The sequence below is a fragment of the Eretmochelys imbricata genome, chromosome 1, assembly GCF_965152235.1.
Source record: "Eretmochelys imbricata isolate rEreImb1 chromosome 1, rEreImb1.hap1, whole genome shotgun sequence".
Taxonomy (NCBI): domain Eukaryota; kingdom Metazoa; phylum Chordata; order Testudines; family Cheloniidae; genus Eretmochelys; species Eretmochelys imbricata.
The window spans coordinates 242,335,120-242,356,401 of NC_135572.1; the positions used below are offsets into that span (position 1 = coordinate 242,335,120).

Genomic DNA, 21,282 nt, shown 5'->3' on the forward strand with positions numbered 1-21,282 from the left:
CTTTGCAATTGCCCTTATTCCAAACTTTTGCCCTCATTCTCAAAACTTTTCATAATGTGACAACTTAACACAGAAATTGTCTCATGGACACCTTCTGTTCCATTTTCTGACAGAACAGCAGCAACTGCTTACATAGAGAAACAACATTAGGAAAGATTTCAGAGTAGCAGCCGTGTTAGTCTGTAGTCGCAAAAAGAAAAGGAGTACTAGTGGCACCTTAGAGACTAACCAATTTATTTGAGCATAAGCTTTCGTGAGCCGATGAAGTGAGCTGTAGCTCACGAAAGCTTATGCTCAAATAAATTGGTTAGTCTCTAAGGTGCCACTAGTACTCCTTTTCTTTTTGCGAACATTAGGAAAGCATTTGACGTGTCTTTATTTTAGCAGCTGGAATCATGAAGAGACAGCTCCACAGTCTCATGCAGCTCATTATGGACTACCGGGGTCCACAAACTATAGTTTAACAACCTTAACCTTAGTCTATCTATGCAGGGTGAACAGATCGGCAGTCTGCCATTTTGTAGCCCATTTTGACTGGAGGTGAGATACCTCTTTTCTGGAAATGCCTTTGTTACAATTTCTGATTTGCAACATTTAATAATACAGCATCATAGCCAGGATTTTACTGAAAGGAAAAAATAATCCAACAGTTAAACTATGTAATTAATGCATAATCAGGCTCTCTTACCCTCCCAATTTGCAGTCCCCCGTTCCTCCTTTCCAGGCTCTTACATATTTGGGATCTGCCCATAAGGATATTGGATTAAAGCTTCCGCTTGCAAAGTATGGGCCCACAGGACTCAGTATAACATACAGCAGGGCTTTAGTTGGCTTCTTGACTCCAAGAGAAGGCTGCACAGTAAAAGAAACACACATAGTTTTTGCTTTGTTTTCTTCTTCATGTCACAGTTTAGATTTTCTGAGTTATCACTTTCAAAGCACCTGCCGCAGGTGGGTGCTCCATCATCAGTCAAAGGGCACAATGCATCTGCAAAGATGCTGCTTCAAAAAACCAACCTAAGCCAGTGGTTCTCAACCAGGGGTCTGGGGTCCCCTGGGGAGTCGTGAGCAGGTTTCAGGAGGTTCACCAAGCATGGCCAGCGTTAGGCCCAGGGCAGAAAGCCGAAGTCCCGCTACATAGGACTGCAGCCCGGGGCACCATGCCCTACCACCCGGGCTGAAGCCAAAGCCTGAGCAATTTAGCTTCATGGTGCCCCATGGTGTGGGCCGGGCCCCAGGCAATTCCTCTGCTTGCTACCCTCTAATGCAGGGCTTGGCTTTTATATGCAGAAAAATAATTGTGGCACAGTTGGGTGGGGACTCAAAGAAGAAGGCTGAGAACCGCTGGCCTAAGTAACCCTTATTTTACACATGGCTTTCGTTGGACGTCTCAAAAAAAATGGTTCCTAACCTTTCCGTAACTGTTGTTCTTCCAGATGAGTTGCTTATGTTCATTCCACTTTAGGTATGTGTGCACCAAGTGCACCGTTGCCAGAGATTTTTCCCTCAGTGGGGTATCTGTTGGGCTGGCTCTCGTGCCCTCTGGAGCCACATGCTCATCCGCTGGTATAAGGGGAGCCGCCGGCCTCGCACCCTCTCAGTTCCTTCTTACTGTTAACGTTGACAGAGGGGTAGGAGGGTGGGTTGTGGAATGGACAGGAGCAACACGTCTCAAAGAACAACAGTTACAAAAGGTAGTAACCGTTTTTCTTCTCCGAGTGCTTGCTCATGTCCGTTCCATGTTAGGTGACTCACAAGCAGTATCCCTGGAGACAGGCTCGGAGTTCATGCACATGCTGACAGCAACACTGCTCTCCTGAAAGTGGCATCATCCCAGACCTGTTGGGTGATGGCATAGTGATATGCAAAGGTATGTACTGATGACCAGGTTGCAGCCCTGCAAATGTCCTGTGTTGGGACCTATGAGAGGGACGCTGCTGACAAAAGCTTGGGCTATTGTGCAGTGAACAGTTAAGATGACTCATAGCAAGCCCGAATACAGGCAGCTATCCAGGATGAGATCCTCTGGGCTGACACAGGTAGGTCATCCTCTCATCTTTTCCACTATTGCTATAAGGAGTTTAATCCTCTCAATATAAGAGGTGAGGTCCCGCATAATGTCCAATGAGTGAAGCTGCTGTTCCTCAGAGGTCTTGGGAAGCTTTGGGAAGAAAACTGACAGGAAAATGGCCTGGCTGCTATGGAATTGTGACACCACCTTAGGCAGGGTGGAGAGTGCAGCTGGACCTTGTCCTTGAAGGACACAGTGTAAGGTGGTTCTGATGTAATGGTCTTGATTTCAGAGACCCTTTTGGCCAAGGCAAACGCCACCAAGGAGGCAACCTTCCAAGACAGAAGCAGCAGGGGGAATGATGCTGGCGGCTCAAAGGGGAGGACCCATGAGTCTCAACAGAACCACATTTAAGTCCCACTGCGGGATCAGCTTGTGAACCTGAGGACAGAGCCTCTCCAACCCCTTGAGAAACTGTACCATAATCCCGTGGGAGAACACTGACCTGCCATTCACCAGTGGGCGGAAGGCTGAGCTGGCTGCTAAGCGCTTGACAGACATGAGGGCTAGGCCCTGCTGCTTTATGTGGAGCAAGTAGTCCAAGATAGATTGAAGGGAAGATCGGGATGGAGAGAGAGCTCGTTGAGACGTCTATGTCAAGAAGCATTTCCACTTATCCAGGTAGGTAGTCCTGGTGGACGGCTTTCTACTACCTTTCTACTACCTACCTACCTGCCAGATCCGTTCTGAGAAAGCCTGTTCCTCTGGGATCAGCCATGCAACATCCATATAGTTAGGTGCAGGGACGTGAGGTTCAGTTCAGGTGAAGCAACCGGCCACGGTCTTGTGAGATTTGATCCAGACTGAGTGGCAGCAAGAGTGGAGCTGCTACTGGGAGATTCAGGAGCGTACCAAACCAGTGGCTATCAGAATAACTCTCACCTTGTCTTGTTTGACTTTTAGGAGGACCTTGTGAACCAAGGGGATTGGGGGAAAGGCATAGCATAGGAGATCTGTGAGGAAAGCATAGGAGAGGGAGCCCAGGATGTGATCATGCAGTGAGCAAAACTGATGGCATTTCCTGTTTTGTCTGGTAGCGAACAGGTCCATCTGGGGAGGCCCCCACCTTTGGAAGATGAACCTGGTGACCCCTGGGTGAAGGGACCACTCATGGTAAGAGGAAAAGGATCTGCTGAGGTGATCCACCGGTACTTTCCGGATTCCTGGGAGATGTGACATCTTGAGATGAATGGAGTGCTTCGTGAAGAAGTCCCATACACAGATGACTTCCTGACACAGGGCCGAAGATCAGGCCCCTCCCTGCTTGTTGATATAGCAGGTATGGCCGCACTATTGTCTGTCAGGACTTGCACCACCTCGCCTGAGATCTGGGGAAGAAACACTTGACAAGCTAAGTATACCGCTCTGAGCTCCCTGACATTTATGGGCAGGGAGAGTTCTTCTTGGGACCAGAGGCCTGAGGCTGGTGAGGTGGCCTCCCTGCCCTAGGTCTGACGTGTCCAAGATTAAAAGCTACCAGTGGGTTGAGACATAACAAAGGGCATACCCATCATTACTGATCTTGGGTCTTTCCACCATTCCAGGGAGGTGAAGGACTAGGGGAGGAACTGTTGGCACGGAGTCCAAGAGGTGTCTGCTCCAGGAATATACTGACACTAGCCACATCTGAAGGTCCCTGAGGTGCAGTCTTGCATGTTGAACCACTTAAGTACATGTCGCCATGTGCCCCTGTAGCTTCAGGCAAACCCAAGCTGTTGTAATCGGGTGGACCATGACACTGAATATCAGGTATGACATAGTCTGGACTCAGGCCTCTGGCAGGAAGGCACTGGCTTGGAATGAGTTGAGCACTGCCCCAATAAATTCTATACTCTGAGCCAGGACAAGAGTTGACTTCTGCTCGTTTATCAGCAAGCTCTGTGCTCAGAAGGTGGTTTGGACCATGCTGATGTTATTCTGAACTCGAGCCTCTGACCAACTTTTGATCATTCAGTTGTCAAGATACTACCACCAGACAGGTTTCAGAGTAGCAGCCGTGTTAGTCTGTATCCGCAAAAAGAACAGGAATACTTGTGGCACCTTAGAGACTAACAAATTTATTTGAACATAAGCTTTCCTGGGCTATAGCCCACTTCATCTGATGCATAGAATGGAACATATAGTAAGAAGATATGTACATACATACATACACACATATTCTGTCTCTCTCTCTCTATATATATATACACACACATATATACACACACACACACTGTGGTTAACCCAGGACAAACAGCTACAAAATGGGGATAGTAATTAGTCCCAGGGGATTAAAAGGCCCCTCCCTATCCACTGAGGAGAGAGAACCACAGGGCAATAAGGTTCAGCTGGAAAAGGGGTTGCTAGGGACCCAATTAGGTTCAGCTGACTCCAACTACTTGGGACCGTTTTAAACCCTCCCCTGGGTGGTAGGAGAGGGAGGGTGAGGGAGTGAGAGGAGCAGAGAAGTTGCCAATAGGCTGTTTGCAGCAAGACACCAGGCCTTCCCAGTAGGAGGGCTGCACTCGCTCCCCAGAAGGGAAGGAAAACAAGCACAAGGGACTGATTGAGGAGAGGAGTAGCAGGACCCTGTGCCACCTATAAGGATTTGCCTTGCCCCAAACCTGAGTCTCCAAGGCTAAAAAGGACTGAGCCTACTGAGGCGAACAAGGTATTTTGCCACAATACAGAGAACATGAAAAGGTCTTAATTAATTAGCCTCTTACTCCACCTTTTCATATATATAGATAGAGATATCTATATCTATCTCTTCTTACTATATGTTCCATTCTATGCATCCGATGAAGTGGGCTTTAGCCCACGAAAGCTTATGCTCAAATAAATTTGTAAGTCTCTAAGGTGCCACAAGTCCTCCTGTTCTTCTTACCACCAGACACTTAGTGAAACCCCCCAGGGGGCTGCCGATAGGCCAAAGGCAAGAGTGGTGAATTGGTACTGGTGCTGACCCACGACAAACCTGGGAAATCTTCTGTGGCCATGGAAGATAGAAATGTGAAAATATGTGTCCTTTGAGTTGAGGGCAGCGTTCCAGTCTCCTGGATCCAGGAAGGGAATGACAGAGGCAAGGGAGACCATGCAGAACCTCAATTTCTTGAGATAACTGTTGAGGCGATGCAGGTCCAGAATAGACCAGAGACTCCGTTTGGCCTTTGGAATTAGGAAAATAATCCCAAAGTGAAGTAAAACCCCTTTCCTCTTCCATCTTGCGAAACCTTCTCCACAGCCCCCACTCATAGGATGGATTGCACCCCTTGAAGCAGGAGTTGCTTGTGAGATTTTGGGTCCCTGAAGAGAGATGCGGAAGGTGGGTGGGATTGACAGAGGGATAAAAACTGAAGGGTATAGCCGACTGTCACTGTATTCAGACCAGTCCAATGTTATGTATGACCACGCTGGGCTGAAGTGGGACAGACAGTCCAAAAATAAAAGGGGAGATGACTCTGAAGCAGTGACAGGTATAATGCCCTTAGGCACACCTTCGAAAGGCCTGCTTGGGCCCTCCAGAGTACCTCTGAGACCCCAGCTGGGAGGCTGGGGTGGATAGGAGTGGCTGCTGGTGCCACTTATAACATCTCCCTTTTCTTTTGTTGGGTTCTTATCTTGGAGATGCTGAGAAACAAGGAGGCTGCTGGGACCTGAAGTGCTTCCTGGAAGCTAACGGAGCATAAAGGCCTAAGGATCGTAGGGTGGCAATTGAGTTTTCAGGCCATGAAGTCTTGTGTCTGTCTGCTCTGAGACTAGAAAGGAGCCTTCGAAGGGGAGGTCCTGGATGAACTGTTGGAAGCCCCAAGGACTGGAGCCAAGAACTATGCCTCATGGTGACAGCGGAAGCCTTTGTCCTGGCTGTTGATTCGGCTGCATCCAGAGCTGCCTGGAGAGAAGTCCTGACCACATTCTTTCCCTCTTCCAAGAGGATAGTGAACTCCTGCCTTGAATATTGGTGCTGGGAGTCTTTAAATTTAGCCAAGGAGTCCCAAAGACAAACAAAGCTTGCTGGTTAGAGATAGTAGTTGAAGGCTACCCATTGAATACACCTTTCTTCCAGTTTCTTGGTGTCTTTTTGTTTAGGGGTAGCGCTCAACTGGCCCTGCCTGCCTGTAATTTTGTAGTGTTAGTAAGTTTAAAGTACTGATAGAAGCCACATCGTAACCTACTTGCAAGAATTCAGAAGTTTATTCAAGGGACATATTAATGGCTGTCATATGTATATGAAGAACCAATCCTCTGTGAATTTATTAGAGTATCTATACAATCGCTTTACAGGCTCCTTCTTCCTTGAGAGCTTGCCTCTCATTCTTGGAGCCATCATCACCAGGGGTGAAGAGTTTGCTCCCAGGCAAAGTCTAAAATCTGTTGAAAGTGCCATTGCTTGTCCACATGGTATTTGACAGACCACTAGTCTGGATTGAGTGAACCATGCTCAAACTGGCTGTGTGGAAGCAGTAACTATGACATTAGTCCCATTTTTTTGGACCTCTGTATGTAACAGGAAGACAGATAGAAACTTGCCTAACAGTAAGAAAATACAGTACTTCCATTTAAATCTTGTTAGGAGTCTTGTCATGGTGAAGAGGTCATTGTTGGGAGCTGGTGAAATGAACTCTTCTGTTGTTTACCTTTTGCAAGTCAGAGCAATTTTTCTGCTTGATATGGGTAAAGGCCCAATCAGTGTGGAGTAACCTGAAACAATTAGAGCACTTTACTTGCCTAATGAAGCCCCACATTGAAGAATCACTTCATATTAATACTGTGCACTTACTTCAGGGAGATAATTTCATTGATGGTCTGCAAGTGCTTTACAAACATTAAGTTAACAAAGTCCCAACACCTTTGTAAGGCAGCTAAGTATTACAAAGACTATTTACAGATAGGGAAATTGAAATGAAATGACTTGCCCAAGGACAGACAGGAAATCAGTGGCAGAATTGGGAACAGGAATCACACCCTGATTCCTAGTCCTATAATCTAGCCAGTAAGCCTTAAAGTTTTCCCTCCTATGAAAACTTACAAGAAACTAAAGTGTTCATAAGAATCAACTCCCTGTATCCAAATTGTTTTACCGACATTGTAGACTTGCTTCAATCACAGCAGCAAGCAATTTGTGTATATGCAAACAGAGGAGCTGCAATGCAGGTGAAGTTCATCCATGAATGAGGAAAAATTCATCTATGAGAGAGTAGCACTTGGGACTCCTCCAGAGGGGAACAACTTTAAATTACCTTTTGGTCTTTAAATTACCTTGCCAGTGGGAGACCATGACATTCAGTCATTGAATTACCATGCATATCTCCCATAGCCTTTTCTCTAAATTACTTTTCAAAATTTCAATGCATACATTGCTGTGTAACTAGCTGGTCTCCTTTTCCTACAAAACCTCAACTGAAATATTCTACATAGAAAAAAATTTACAATCATTCACACAGACCAAGTGAAAAATTGTCTTACACTTAATGATCTGAACAAATATGTCCACTAGATGGTGCTGTGCTCAATGTAAATGAGCTGTAGTAAAATGAGGCTCCACAGAGTGGAGCATTTTCTAGGTAAATCAATGTGCTAATAGCAAAGAGAATTTAACAGTCACAGGTAGGCAATCATTGGAAAAATGTTTTGGACAACACACTGTTAAAGATTTTTCCCATCACTGAAATTAGCTTATATGTTCTGCTAGCTGTATAATTCTCACTTGAATTTATAAAGATAACACTATTCTCACTGGCAGCCAAACAGACAGTCTGCTTTACTGTTTCTGCTACAATTATAATACAGTTTATCACACTTTGGCCAGCCTATCACTTGGCAGCAACCTGTGGGGAACCCACAAAAGAGACTGTGATTTGTTATCAAACTTCTGACTCCTCTTTGAATTGGTGAAACCTGGATGCATTTATGCTTCAGCAGCAGGAGTGAGTGCAAACCTACCAGCCAATCTGTAGTAGAAAAGCAGGACATGGAAGGAATACTGTGATTAGTGAGTATTCAGAGGCATGACGGGGAAGGGTGGTATATGAATGGAACTCTTGGAATGATGAGTATGTATACAAACACAAAAAAGGTACATGCAAATATGTCAGAGAGATTATACTGTGACATTGCTTTAAATGTGCCAGACTAAAAGCTGCCACAGGGTCCCACATTGAATGAACAAAAAAATCCAACCACACCAGTGCTTCCAAATTGGTGGCCAAAAGGTCTTTGGTTTAATATATATAATATAAAATACAAACATACAACAAACACGTGTATGAGACTATAGTACAGATATTGCCAAGGGCATAGCAACTTCTCAAATCGTTCTTAAAAAGCAAAAAAGGTTAGGTTTTTCCTTGATTATCCAGATAGTCAAGTTATATTATCTCTTCTGTTGGCAGACTAAGAAAAAGAGGCTGATGATTGAATGGGTGATGAAGACTGAACTCTGTCTCATCCCCCTGAGAGATCTTCACTCCAAGATGTGGGTGAGGCATACAAGCTTGTGCTGATGCTGTCCATATTACATATGTTCGATGTATAAATAAAGGACATCTGTCCAGGCCAGGCCAGCATCTTTCATGACCACTAAATTCACTTTAAATGAATTTAGGAAGAAAAAAGAACAGATGCCATTTGATTTGTATTGGGGGGAGTTAAGCAATAAGATTCCATTGAAGCCAAATGTGGTTAATCTATTTTCTAACATGCTACTTTTGAAAGCAATCATTTACATACCAGAGACAGGGAGAAAAAGTAAAATATAGTTAACCAAGCAAGGCCTGCCATTCATAAAACTCGTGGCACTACATTCACTAATGCATTATGGGTACTTTGCACTCTGCTGGCAATGCAAAGGTGCCATAAACCAACTTTGATTGGCCTGTTAAACCAAATGTATAGAAACTGTACATGGCCAGAGAGATACAAATCAGCCATAGAATACTGGTGAATATGTCCCAATGCGTCAAAATAAAAAGATCTGTATAGAATGTTTATTATGAGTTGTATTACAGCAGGGTCTACAGGCCTCAACTGAGATCAGGGCCCCATTGTGATGGGCACTGTACAAACATAAAGGACAGTCTCTGCCCTGACAAGCTTACAATCACTGCTCTAGCCTAAGTGCCAAAATATGGTTGCCACTCCAGCTGTAGAAAGAGAATTAAATACTTTAGTCTCCTTGCCATGGTCAATTACACAGCATGGATTTCAAGAGGTTAAGATAAGAACAAAGCAATGAAAATGTATATAAAACTCAGAAGAAAACATTTTTTTTCCACACCTCTGTTCCAATTAAAGTAGGGCGGATATACAGGCTTGCGGATGTAGAGTGCGGGACCCACTCTTTTTCCACTTCCACAAGCTTCCGGATGCACTCTAAGAGCTCCTCCTTGTCAAAACACTGAAAGAAAGAAAGAAAGAAAGGAAGAAAGAGTTATGCAAACATTCTAATAGGAACTTTTAATCATGATGAAGAAGTGTTTGCAGACTATAGAAGTCCACGTGATTCTAACATCACCCTTGGTGTGTAATAAGATACAAGGGAAAAGGCCACGTGATTTTAAGTGCCAAAAAATGAGCGGTCTTAAGATCCTTCATGATATTGTGAAATATATTTCACAAACACAAATAAAGAACCAGTGGGATTACTCACCTCCAATTCTGTTGTACGAAGCACACTGTAAAGAACTCAGTGTGTGCAAAGAACTCAGTGTGTGTATGGGCAATCCCCTAACTTTTCAGGGTCACACAGAGTTTAAAGCCAGAAGGGACCACCAGATCACCTAGTCCGACCTCCTGTATAATACAGGCCACTAAACCCACACAGTTCCCTCTGCACTGAGCCCAGTAATCTGGATTAGACTAAAATATTACAGCCCACAGGAGACAACACTATCGTGTGCCATAGGCAGAAAAAAGGAGGCATCAAGGTGTACCAATGCCCAACGCCCCTCAGTGGCAGGGTATTGATTAAGTGAGATATACCTGGATGATCCTAGCAGTTTGTTCCCAGAGCTTGGACTGGAATTTAAGGCCTGTGAATTTTCAGAGCATTGTGGATAATGATGAACATTTCACTATAGAATTCCTATATACAATATCACCATAACAAGCATGACAAGGAACACACAGGCCAGGGTGCAAGTATTAGGAACACATAACTTGCCCTGCTAAAGCTCATCAGCATGGTGATAAACTTGGGGCACCAAGGGGCTACAGGACTTGACTAAGGTCACAAAGCAAGTCAGCAGCAGAGCCAAAAAATAAAACTCTTACCTTGAAGACAGCCACTGAAAACAATGGGTTAAATTCTACTTGTGCAAGCCTATGGACTTCCATAACTGTAAAAGAGGGTACAATTTGGCCCACTGTCTGTATATAAATGTTTAGAAGGATGTGTGTATTATATGCCTTCAGCTTCTAAAGGATTGATTAATCCCCCGAACTTTAATTTCCATCAGTGGGGAAGAAGGGCAGCAAGGAAAGATGGAGAAAATGAACCTCCATCTTTGTGCCAATGATCTAGCACAGGGGTTCTCAAACTATTTTTTGCCGGGCCCCCCTTTGAAAATATTTCAGGATGTGATGACACTTCCCCCTGCCCACATGCCACCCTTACTTCTGCGCTGCTGCTGGCCAGCCGCCCAGCTCCGAAGGCAGCACAGAAGTAAGGGTGGCAATACTGCAACCACTCTACAATAGCCTTGTGACCCATTTTTGGGTCGGGACCCCCAGTTTGAGAAACACTGATCTAGCAGAAGAGTTCATTTCACTGGCTCCCTACAATGAGCTCTTCACCATGACAAGACTCCTAACAAGATTTAAATGGAAGTACTGTATTTTCTTTGTAGTCAACAAGGGTTTATAGCTCCTGCGCACTTCAAAGCCTCACACCCTAAAAATAAAAATGTTTTTCTAACCCAAGGAAAGAATGAGCTTCAGTTACATACTGGCAGCGTTGCTCGTGCCGCTGACCGCAGCATCCTGTCCATGTTGAGCGTTGGGCGGAACAGGCGGATTTTACCATCCACTCCTCGATAAGCCTTCATCCCTTCAAACAGCTACCAACCCAAAAGGAGAAAGGACCCAAATGAAAATTGCGCTGGGTTATCTCATGACCACCAATACAAAAATAAAACATGCCCTTTGGAAGTAACAGAGCTTAGCACTTCCATAAACACTTTACATCTTCAAAGTACTGTATGAATTCTAACTAATTAATCTTTGCGGCACCCCTGTGAGGTAGATAAGTATTATTACTCCCATGTTACTACCTGTTAGAGTAGTTGTCTACTCTAATCTGTCCCTGGGGACTTTGGTGATAATGTCATTATCCTGAGCTGGTTCCAACAGTTAAAATCTGTTGCATGGGTGAGACTTTATGATACCCTCATACCCTGACTAATGCCTAGGACCGATCCCAAATAGCATCTTCCCCTATGGAAAAGTCCTACAGAATTTAACAAAGTATGATAAATTTCCTTTAGGGCTCCACCTGATGTGTGCCTATGCTGAAGGAAAATTAAGGAAGCCCTTAAAATCCCTTGATCCTGTTTCAGCTGGCCCTTGCTCCATCTGTCTCCCAACACACCCCTATGTGGGGAGAGAGGGTGGAACGGGCGGAGGACACAGGTGGCACAGAAGTCAGCTCCTTCAGCTTTATGCCGGAAGAAGAATTCAAGAATTCTTATGGTCAGAATCTAGCTACTTTGAACCATGAGAACAGACTGGGGAAATCTAGCCCATAGTTTTTTGGACCATCCTATAGAATGTAATAGAAAACTATATCCCTGTGACCGAATAGTTCTAAAAACATACTGAAACAATACAATTCTTTAAGTTCTATGAGTTGTTTTTTAGAGTAGTTTCTATAGAACCTAAATGGTTTAATCACTATTACATTCCACAGCACTTTTCCATAGGGTTAGTACAGTAGAGGACTATCAAAAGCTTTAATGCAGCTTCCAGGACACAGTGAGGTCTTGTCCACACCACAAATTTTAGTTGTGTCATAACTGGGTCACAGGACAACCCAGTGTAGTATAAACAGAGCCTCAGTGATTTTCCTGAGGCCATACACCAATTAAGTGGCAGAGCCACCATTAGAACTTAGGGCATCTTGCTTCTCAACACCATTCTCAGTGCTGTGGACCACGCCAACTTCCACTTCATTAAAACTTCTTGCACAAATTTAAAAGGCAACCATCCCACAACAAAATTTGACACTGTAGCCAGAGAACAAAATGTACCTTTAATTAATCACGGCATAGCTGATAGAGGAACTTTAATAGGATTTTTTACTGGACTAGCAATCAGCTAATACTGTAATTTTCTTATTGTGCCAAATTGTGGTTATTACAAAACAGCTGTTTTCCCCAATATGCATCTACAGAATGTTTTATGAGAGAAAGAGGAAGGAATGTTAGTCTAAGATATGATCAGTGGTTTCAGAGAAGCAAGAATCACATCATTATTGCAACATAAAGATTGCTCAAGCTTTTAAATCTTTTTCTCCATGGATGGATGCTTGTCACTTTTCAGAGCACAGAAAACCTTTTCACTTGTTAAAGAAAGAGTACCTGCGGTATGTTCTGGGAATGCCCAGCTCTAATAAAAGCAACTGCTGTAATTGCTTGCTGGTTTTTATACAATTTGCTGCTGCAAACTGTTGCAGGGCTGCAAATGCGTGCACACTATATCATCTGGCATCTGTAAGTCACAGGAGCTGGATCCAGAGGCTAGCAGATCCAGGATATCACAGTGTATCATGGAGGGCAAGGAGAAGGGAGGGAGGGAATGCCAAATTCATCATTTTTAATATACCCACTGTGTATTCATTGAGCCACACCATTGGGACCAGATTCTCCTCTGTCTCTCCTCTTGGCTAGAGGAAACGTGATGCAACAAAAGTAAAAAGAATAAAAAATGGAAAAAAATAAGAGCATATTCATATTAGCAATGATTTCAGACTGGGCCACAGGCCTAGCACTAAAGCAATATGCTACTATGAGTGAAACATAAATTTGGGACTCCAGCGTGGTTTCTTGCTCCCTGGGCCAATCAAGAGCCATATTTAGCCCTCCTCAGCCACAGGGACTTGTAACCATAACACAGATCCTCGAAGGTTAGTTGACTGAATGGAAAAAATGGGGTAGGCCAGAGCCTTGCAGCTCAGAGGAGTTTCCCAGGCAAAAAAAGAAAAAGCCATGAGCCTGTTTCTCTTCTCTTTTACACCAGCGTAACTCCACTGAGTTCAGTGGAGTCACTCCTGATTTATGCTGAAGTGGAAGGAGAATCAGGCCAATGTTCTCACTGTATTTCCTAGATAGCTCAATGTACCCCTACTGATGCTCTGACACAGACAAGAGTTTAGCACAAGCCGCTCCAATGACACAGAAAAGGCAGCTTTAGACACTGACAGCTAAGCATTTTTGAAAACTATTAACCACGCTGGCTTCCGGTTGTTAACATTTCACTTCCTTATGGGCAGCTCCTTGTTGCTATTTGGTCTCTGCTCTAATACATTTATTTTTAATCTTATAAGATTGCCTGAGAACTAGTCAACAAGTGGGAATTAAAAACAAGAATCTGTCTAGTGTGTCCTGCAATCCAAGCTATGGATCTTTAATGCCTTCTATCAGTTTTTCAGTATGCATGCCCAGTCCCCAAATTAATACCATCAACTTTCCTAGAGTCTCATACAGACCATCTCAGTGTCACACTAGAGTACGAAGCAGGGTGAACTGGAAACCGTGAGCCAGATTTTGCCCTCAGTTAATCAAATGTAAACCAAAACTAACTCCACCAAAGCCAATGGAGTTACTCTGGAGTGACACTAGTGTTAACTCAGCACATTAGGTCAGTACTAACTAACTAAGACAGTAACGGTACTTAGAACATATTATGATATAATGTTTTCAAAAGCTAGTAAAAAAAGGTAATTGCCTAATCCATTTGGTACTCACTTCCACAGCATAGTGGAGAGATGATGAGGCTGGATGTAATGAAAGGTTCTCAAGAGGCCTAATATGAGGTTTCTCCCATCCTGAAGTCAAAGACCATTCGACTATCAGCATGTTGTCTGTGAAAACAGTTCCAAACACCAAACCACTGGGGTCTGGTTTTTCCTTGAAAGTGGTAGCTGGGTTAATAATTAAGTCTGCAGCCTGGAAGAAACATAAAACAAAGATGTATGAGTATTTAAAAATAAAATAATTCAAAAGTAGATTAAAAGTGCTTGTGCATCAGTCACCACAGAACTATAAATAGGCAAGGGAGAATGCAATGTTTTGTTTTACAATTTTGACAGATAACAAGACTTAACTTTAACACTTTTTCTATTTTTATCTATTTGCATTTTAACAGTTGTGGGAAATTATGGGGGCGGGGGAAGTCATACAGTAATTATTTAATGACAGAAACTGAGATTCAAAAATCTTCCTGCAAGATCATGTTTCCAGGATACAAAGACTTCTTCATATAAAGGAAGATTGTGACTTGACATAGGGAAGTAAGGTGCATTTTTGTTCCCAGCATCATGGTGGAGGGAGGGGGAGAGTAGAGCAGGCTCTGAGGGGCCGCTAGTCCCCTTGCATACACAGATGGGCAAGAGTGGCTGGAGCAGAGCAGGACTAGGGCACAGCCTTCTCTCTATTCCTCCCCCGCCCCCCCCCCCGACCTTCTCATAACATGCTGACCAGCACAGCTCAGCTGGCTCAGAGGGGAAAGTAATCTGTCAGAAAAGGATTGTCGCTCTGAGTCATACTGCCTCCCTGGCACAGCTATGCACTGCCCTTTACTCATGGCTCCAAGTAAAGTGTCACTCTTTTATTTGATACTTAAAAATACAGTGCAATTAAATCACAGATGCATGAAGGTAGAAATGGTTCAGCACCAGCCATTGCAGATTCTGCAGAGGACTTGGCTTTTCAGACTTAGGATCACACATTTTCCAAAGCAAGAGGAATTTGGTCTTAGTCTTTTGAAAAAGTCTCTCTTTAAACAATCTGATTTTCAGGAAGCCTTTACTAAACAATGGGCAGCTCCTTTTTACATAATGTATTAGATGTAAAATGAATGGTGAGCCAAAGCACATGAAGAGCCAGAAGTTTTTTCAATCCTGATAAGACTTATCTAGGTATTACAATGCATTAGTTTGACAACAACAATTACAAAGTTCTTTGTAGGAACTTTTAGCCTGCCAACTGTGAACTCTCTAAAGGGAATAGCTCTGCTTAATGATTTCATGAAACCAAGAAAGGATTCTACTGAAAACCTATTATCAACCAACCATGAAAAAGATATCACCAAAAGCTGTATGTCAAAATAAAAACCAATATTTTGAAACCTGGGTGCCTAAAACTAGCCATCTATCTATCTAATATAGTCCCCAAGAAAACACTTAAACACAACCTTAACTTTAGGAATTTGGCTAACCGTTGATGTCAATGGGACTTATCACGTACTCAAAGCCAAGCATGTATTTGAGTACTCTTTTCTTTTCTGAATCAGAGCCTTACGTATCCCAAATTAAATGATTTTCAAAGGTGCTGAGCACCTGCAGCTGCCACCGAAATCAACAGTAACTCAGTATCTCTAAAAATGAGGCCTCTTTTATTTAGGTAGCTAAATTTAGATTTGTGCACTTCATTTTAAGCTCCTGAATTTCAAAAATTTTAGCCAGAGCGTTTAGAGGGGATAAATACTTTTTTTTTCATATGGGAGCTTATTGTACTTGAATAATATATCTTATTTTAAAAGATGTTATGCCAAAAGGTGCTAATGGCTACCATTGGGATGGGGAGGGGAACAAGGGACGGGGAGGGTTCTTGATCCAACACCATCACAGGTCTCGTTAAAGCCAACAACAGCTGTGCCAAGTGTTCTCTTTAAGGCTCAAGAGAAGGAGCAAATAAAACCCCTTTTTGTAGTAAAGACAGCTGCAAAAAATTGGAGGATATCATCCAAAGCATTAGGGTGAGAACTAAACTGTGTGGGACTGAGGGGTTTCTCTGGTTGCAAATCCTGGGGCTACCAAGACTGGGCTGCAGGCTGTGTGTATTGGAGGCAAAGAGTCTGTAGAAGGAATTGTGAAGGTGGTCCTGAAAGGAAGCAAAGACAGAGCTTCTTTGGGCACAGAGCATGCTGAAGTAGCAGATCTCTGAGCAGGGTAACTGCCTGCTGCTGTTTGTTTTTATTATGTTCAGGGAAAAAGGCCCTTGTGTAGAATTTTTGTAAATAAAACTATAAACTACACTAAGATACCCGACTCCTCACGGATTCCTCATCCTAACAGAAACAATCCTGCAAGGCCCCAAATATTGGCTAACTGCTCAGGCCAAAGTGTCAACAATAATTTAGAGGCCCTCAATCTCTGATGTGAAAACTTACATGGGATAAATTAAAATATATATAGTTTGACCTCTACTGTTGTATGTCCTTTTCTTAACAGGGCTGGCCTTACCATGAGGCAAACTGAGACGGCAGCTTCAGGTGCCAGAGTGGGGCGGGCATTGAGGGTGTCACTAGGACCCAGAGTATAGAAAATTGTGTCTGTGGCTGATGCATATGTATTCTCTCTGCTCTAGATGCACAGAGATGGTGGAGTGCTGTGCTGGAGGAAGGAGGGCACGAGAGACATAACAGGCAGGCAGGAGAAAAGGTGAGAGGCAGTAACAGAAAGCAGCAGGAGCTGCAGGGAGAGAGAGGAGGAGGAGCCTCTTATGTACTTCTCTAGCACCCCCAGGAGCCTGGACTGATTAACACCAGCTTCTCAGGGAGCTTCCTGTTTCCTGCCGCTTCTCTGAAGCCACTTGAGGAGAACAGGCAGTCAACTGAAGTAGTAGGAGCCAGTTAGGCCCTTAAGACGCTGATATCTTCCCTCACTCAGGCCCTGCTACCAGTCTGGTTATTTGTCCCCTTCAACTGAGTGTTGAGAGCCACTATAGCTGGCACAGAACAGCAGTCACGAGTGAAAGAAGAAAATGCCTCTGAGGCAGCATTCAGAAAAAGAAAGAAAGGAAGCTTTTCTATTTAAGCGGGAAGGAGCTCTCCTGAGATACATAGACACAAATGTTCACGGTGAGCCTTCTGGCACCAGTGAAGATGTGAGGAGATGCCTGATCTTCCAGTTAGTCAGAGTGCAGGTGACCTGGAAGCTACTGCAGCATCCATATCTGCATCTCAAATGGATGTAACCATGCACATTCCTGAAGAAAAGTGTAGATCAGAGAAGAGTGTGGTGGAGGCGCAAGAAACAGCTGCTGCCGAGTTTAGTTCCTTAAATCTAGATGATCCAGGACTGTGGACCCACTTGAGCAGTATCCCGAAGGACTTCCTTGTACTGCATGGGCCACAGCAAGCGAAAAACTTCATATTCCCCAAAGACAATGAAAATAGAAGTTTCCATCCAACACATTACTGGAGTGAAAGCCCCAATGGTGACAAAGTGGAGAGGCCATGGCTTATGTGCTCAAAAACCCAGAATGCTGCATACTGTTTTTGTTGCAAACTCTTCAAGTCTAATGTTCCAGCCACATTGGGTTCTACCGGAACAAAGGACTGGAAAAATCTAGCTAAAAATCTGGCATGCCATGAAAAGGCAGCAAATCACCAGAGAGCATTCCATAGGTGGAAAGAGCTTGAGATGAGATGAAGGTTAAAGTCCACCATAGATAATCAGCATCAGGAGAAGATTGCATCAGAGTCTCTTTACTGGCAAAATGTTCTGAAAAGGCTCATTGCCATTGTGAAATGCATGCTACCCAAAACCTAGCACTGCATGGCACTTCAGATCAGCTGTATGTGTCAAACAATGGAAACTTCCTTAAAATTGTGGAGCTGATGGCTGAGTTTGATGCTGGACTCCAGGAGCATCTAAGAAGAGTTACCACTGAACAAATGTACACACACCGCTACCTTGGAAAAACAATTCAAAATGAGATCATACAGTTACTGGCAACAAAAGTCATACAGTTACTGGTAACAAAAGTCAAACAGAAGATTGTGTCAGCAAGATATTACTCTTTTCAGAGTAGCAGCCGTGTTAGTCTGCATTCGCAAAAAGAAAAGGAGGACTTGTGGCACCTTAGAGACTAACAAATTTATTTGAGCATAAGCTTTCGTGAGCTACAGCTCACTTCATCAGATGCATTCAGTGGAAAATACCGTGGGGAGATTTATATACATAGAGAACATGAAACAATGGGTGTTACCATACACACTGTAACGAGAGTGATCACTTAAGGTGAGCTATTACCAGCAGGAGAGCGGGAGGGGGAGGGAGGGAACCTTTTGTAGTGATAATCAAGGTGGGCCATTTCCAGCAGTTGACAAGAACGTCTGAGGAACAGTGCGGGGTGGGCAGGGGAATAAACATGGGGAAATAGTTTTACTTTGTGTAATGACCCATCCACTCCCAGTCTCTATTCAAGCCTAAATTCATTGTATCCAGTTTGCAAACTAATTCCAATTCAGCAGTCTCTCGTTGGAGTCTGTTCTTGAAGTTTTTTTGTTGAAGAAGAAACTGGGGCAACTTTTAGGTCTGTAATCGAGTGACCAAAGAGATTGAAGTGTTCTCCGACTGGTTTTTGAAGGTTATAATTCTTGATGTCTGATTTGTGTCCATTTATTCTTTTACGTAGAGACTGTCCAGTTTGACCAATGTACATGGCAGAGGGGCATTGCTGGCATATGATGGCATATGTCACATTGGTAGATGTGCAGGTGAATGAGCCTCTGATAGTGTGGCTGATGTGATTAGGCCCTATGATGGTGTCCCCTGAATAAATATGTGGGCACAGTTGGCAACGGGTTTTGTTGCAAGGATAGGTTCCTGGGTTAGTGGTTCTGTTGTGTGGTTGCTGGTGAGTATTTGCTTCAGGTTGGGGGGCTGTCTGTAAGCAAGGACTGGCCTGTCTTCCAAGATCTGTGAGAGTGATGGCAAATTTTGAAGCAACATCTGGGACCATCCTCTGTGACACTGAAACCACTGAGTGCCACACTGGGAAAGTTGAGTGGAGGCGATAAAGCCTATCAAACACCAAATTGGGAAGACAGATGATGCCATAGTTGCCATTATGGAGGATAATGCTATGACAGGAACTGTTCGTGGGAGAACAGTGGCAGAGGAAATGGAATCACCAGAAACATACATAACTTCAAATTTCTGTGTGCCTTGACATACTGTTTGAAATACATGTTGTAAGCAAGAGACTCCAAGGTGTTGACCTTGATATATTTGGAGCAATGGACCAACTGGACAAAGCAAAGTCATATCTACAGTCTTACTGGTCAGATGAGGCATTTCAAAACATTCTGAAGAGTGCACAGAAGTTGGCAGAGGAACTTCACACTGAAGCTATTTTCCCACCCATTCAAGAATACAATAGTCACCAGAGAATATGACATTTGGATTACGAGGCACGGGATAATCCCATAAGAGACCCCAAACAACAATTTAAAGTTGAATTCTTTAACCAACTTTGTGCAATACAGTCAGCTGAAGAATGTTTCATGCAGCTCAAGGAACACAGCAGTATATTTGGGATGTTGTATGATATTCCAAAACTCCTCACTATAACTGAAGAAGACCTACACCAGCAATGCAGGGCACTAGAGACAGTGTTGATACATGATGAAATGCGCAATATTGATGTGAGTGATTTAGGTGATGAACTGAAAGCCCTTTCAAGATACACTTCAGCAGGATCAACGCCAAAGGCTGTTCTGGAATATATGTGCACAAATAAGATGACCACCCTCTTTCCAAATGCTTTTGTTGCTCTGCGCATACTTCTAACACTTCCTATAACAGTTGCCAGTGGAGAAAGCAGCTTCTCCAAGCTGAAGTTAATAAAAACACATCTACGCTCCACAATGACACAGGAGAGGCAGGTCAGCCTTGCAACCATCTCAATAGAGCATGAGCTCGCCCAGACTGTGGACCTTCAGGAAGCAGTTCAAATCTTTGCAACCAAGAAGGTTCAGAAAGCACCATTTTGATTATTCAAACAGATAAAAATGCCAGTGTTTACTACTCAAACAAGAAAAGTTACATTTGCTGTTCAGGTGTTTGAAAGGTAAGAGTTGTTCAGACATTTTAAGTAAGGCATTTTAAGTTGTTAGTTCTCCTTTATTGGGGTATGTAGCAGAGCAGTACCATGAGAGGAGTAGAACAGGAAGAACGGAGAACTGACACCTTTCAAAGTTTTGGCCCAAGTGAGGGGGCATGAGGGTGTCATTTGAACTCCCTGCCTGAGGTGCTAAAATGTTGGGGGCTGGCCCTGTTCCTTAAGTATCTCTCTCGCCTCACCACCTTCTGTTAATTTCTCTTCCTTTTTCCTCTTTGTTTACTGTGCTGGACACCAAACTACTGTGGTGATACCTAGATACCACACTGATTGGATTGAAACACACACAAGAAAAACTGTGAAAGATGCCACATTGACAACACTGCAAACTGCAGTCTCCTGTTTGCCCACAGAAGAGGCACAACACATGCAAGCGCAGAGCAAGTTTCCCCACACCCTTCAATGTGCCTCAGCCCTGAAATGGAGAGACCAGCATAAGGGGTGGGAAAAGCAAACTTTAGTGTCTATCCTTGGCCCCTCTATTCAGACTGCCAATATGTGGCAGTTACAATGGTAGTTTGTGTTAATTAATGCTCTCACACAATTCTCAACACTTCTGCCTGCCACATCCACCAAAGTAGGAGCATTGCTGGGAAAGTCACAGAAGAGGTAAATAAATGTATTTATTACTTGTATTGTGGTAACATTCTAAAAATCTAGATCGGGGCCACACGATACAAACATTAGCATGAAACTAGATATGTTGGATTCTACCCTCATCTGATCCGAGTATCTCCCACTGACTTCAACAGAATTTATTTCCATCGAGCAGTGGAAGAATATTGCCTCAGGAGTCTTGACTCTCAGTTCCATCCTCTAATCCCCAGATTCAACCACGGCAGCATGATCTAGGGGACTGGAAGCCACGACACATGGGTTCTGTTCCTGGTTCTGCCATTGGCCTGCTGGGCAAGCGAGGTCACCTCTATGCTTCTGTTTCCCTTCCCATCCTATTGTGTATTTAGAAGAGATCACAAGCTCTCTGGCAGAGACTGTCATTAGGTGTTTGGAGAGTGCCTTGTACCATAGGGTTCTAATCTCAATGGGGGCCTCTAGAATAATGCAAATATTAAGCATAAACAAAGTGTGGAAAGTCAAAACAGATCT

The 21,282-nt window shown here is 43.7% G+C and overlaps 1 protein-coding gene across 1 annotated transcript in view; it reads right to left on the reverse strand.

Annotated features, from left to right (window-relative positions):
* BCAT1 (branched chain amino acid transaminase 1) overlaps nucleotides 1-21,282 on the reverse strand; it is a 103,074-nt gene that overhangs the window by 18,508 nt on the left and 63,284 nt on the right. Inside the window, exons 3-6 of the mRNA XM_077807476.1 lie at nucleotides 14,011-14,211; nucleotides 10,996-11,106; nucleotides 9,327-9,446; nucleotides 689-852 (exon numbers count right to left, since the gene is read on the reverse strand). Coding sequence (XP_077663602.1) covers nucleotides 689-852; nucleotides 9,327-9,446; nucleotides 10,996-11,106; nucleotides 14,011-14,211 — 596 coding nt within the window. The remainder of the gene's footprint in view (nucleotides 1-688; nucleotides 853-9,326; nucleotides 9,447-10,995; nucleotides 11,107-14,010; nucleotides 14,212-21,282) is intronic.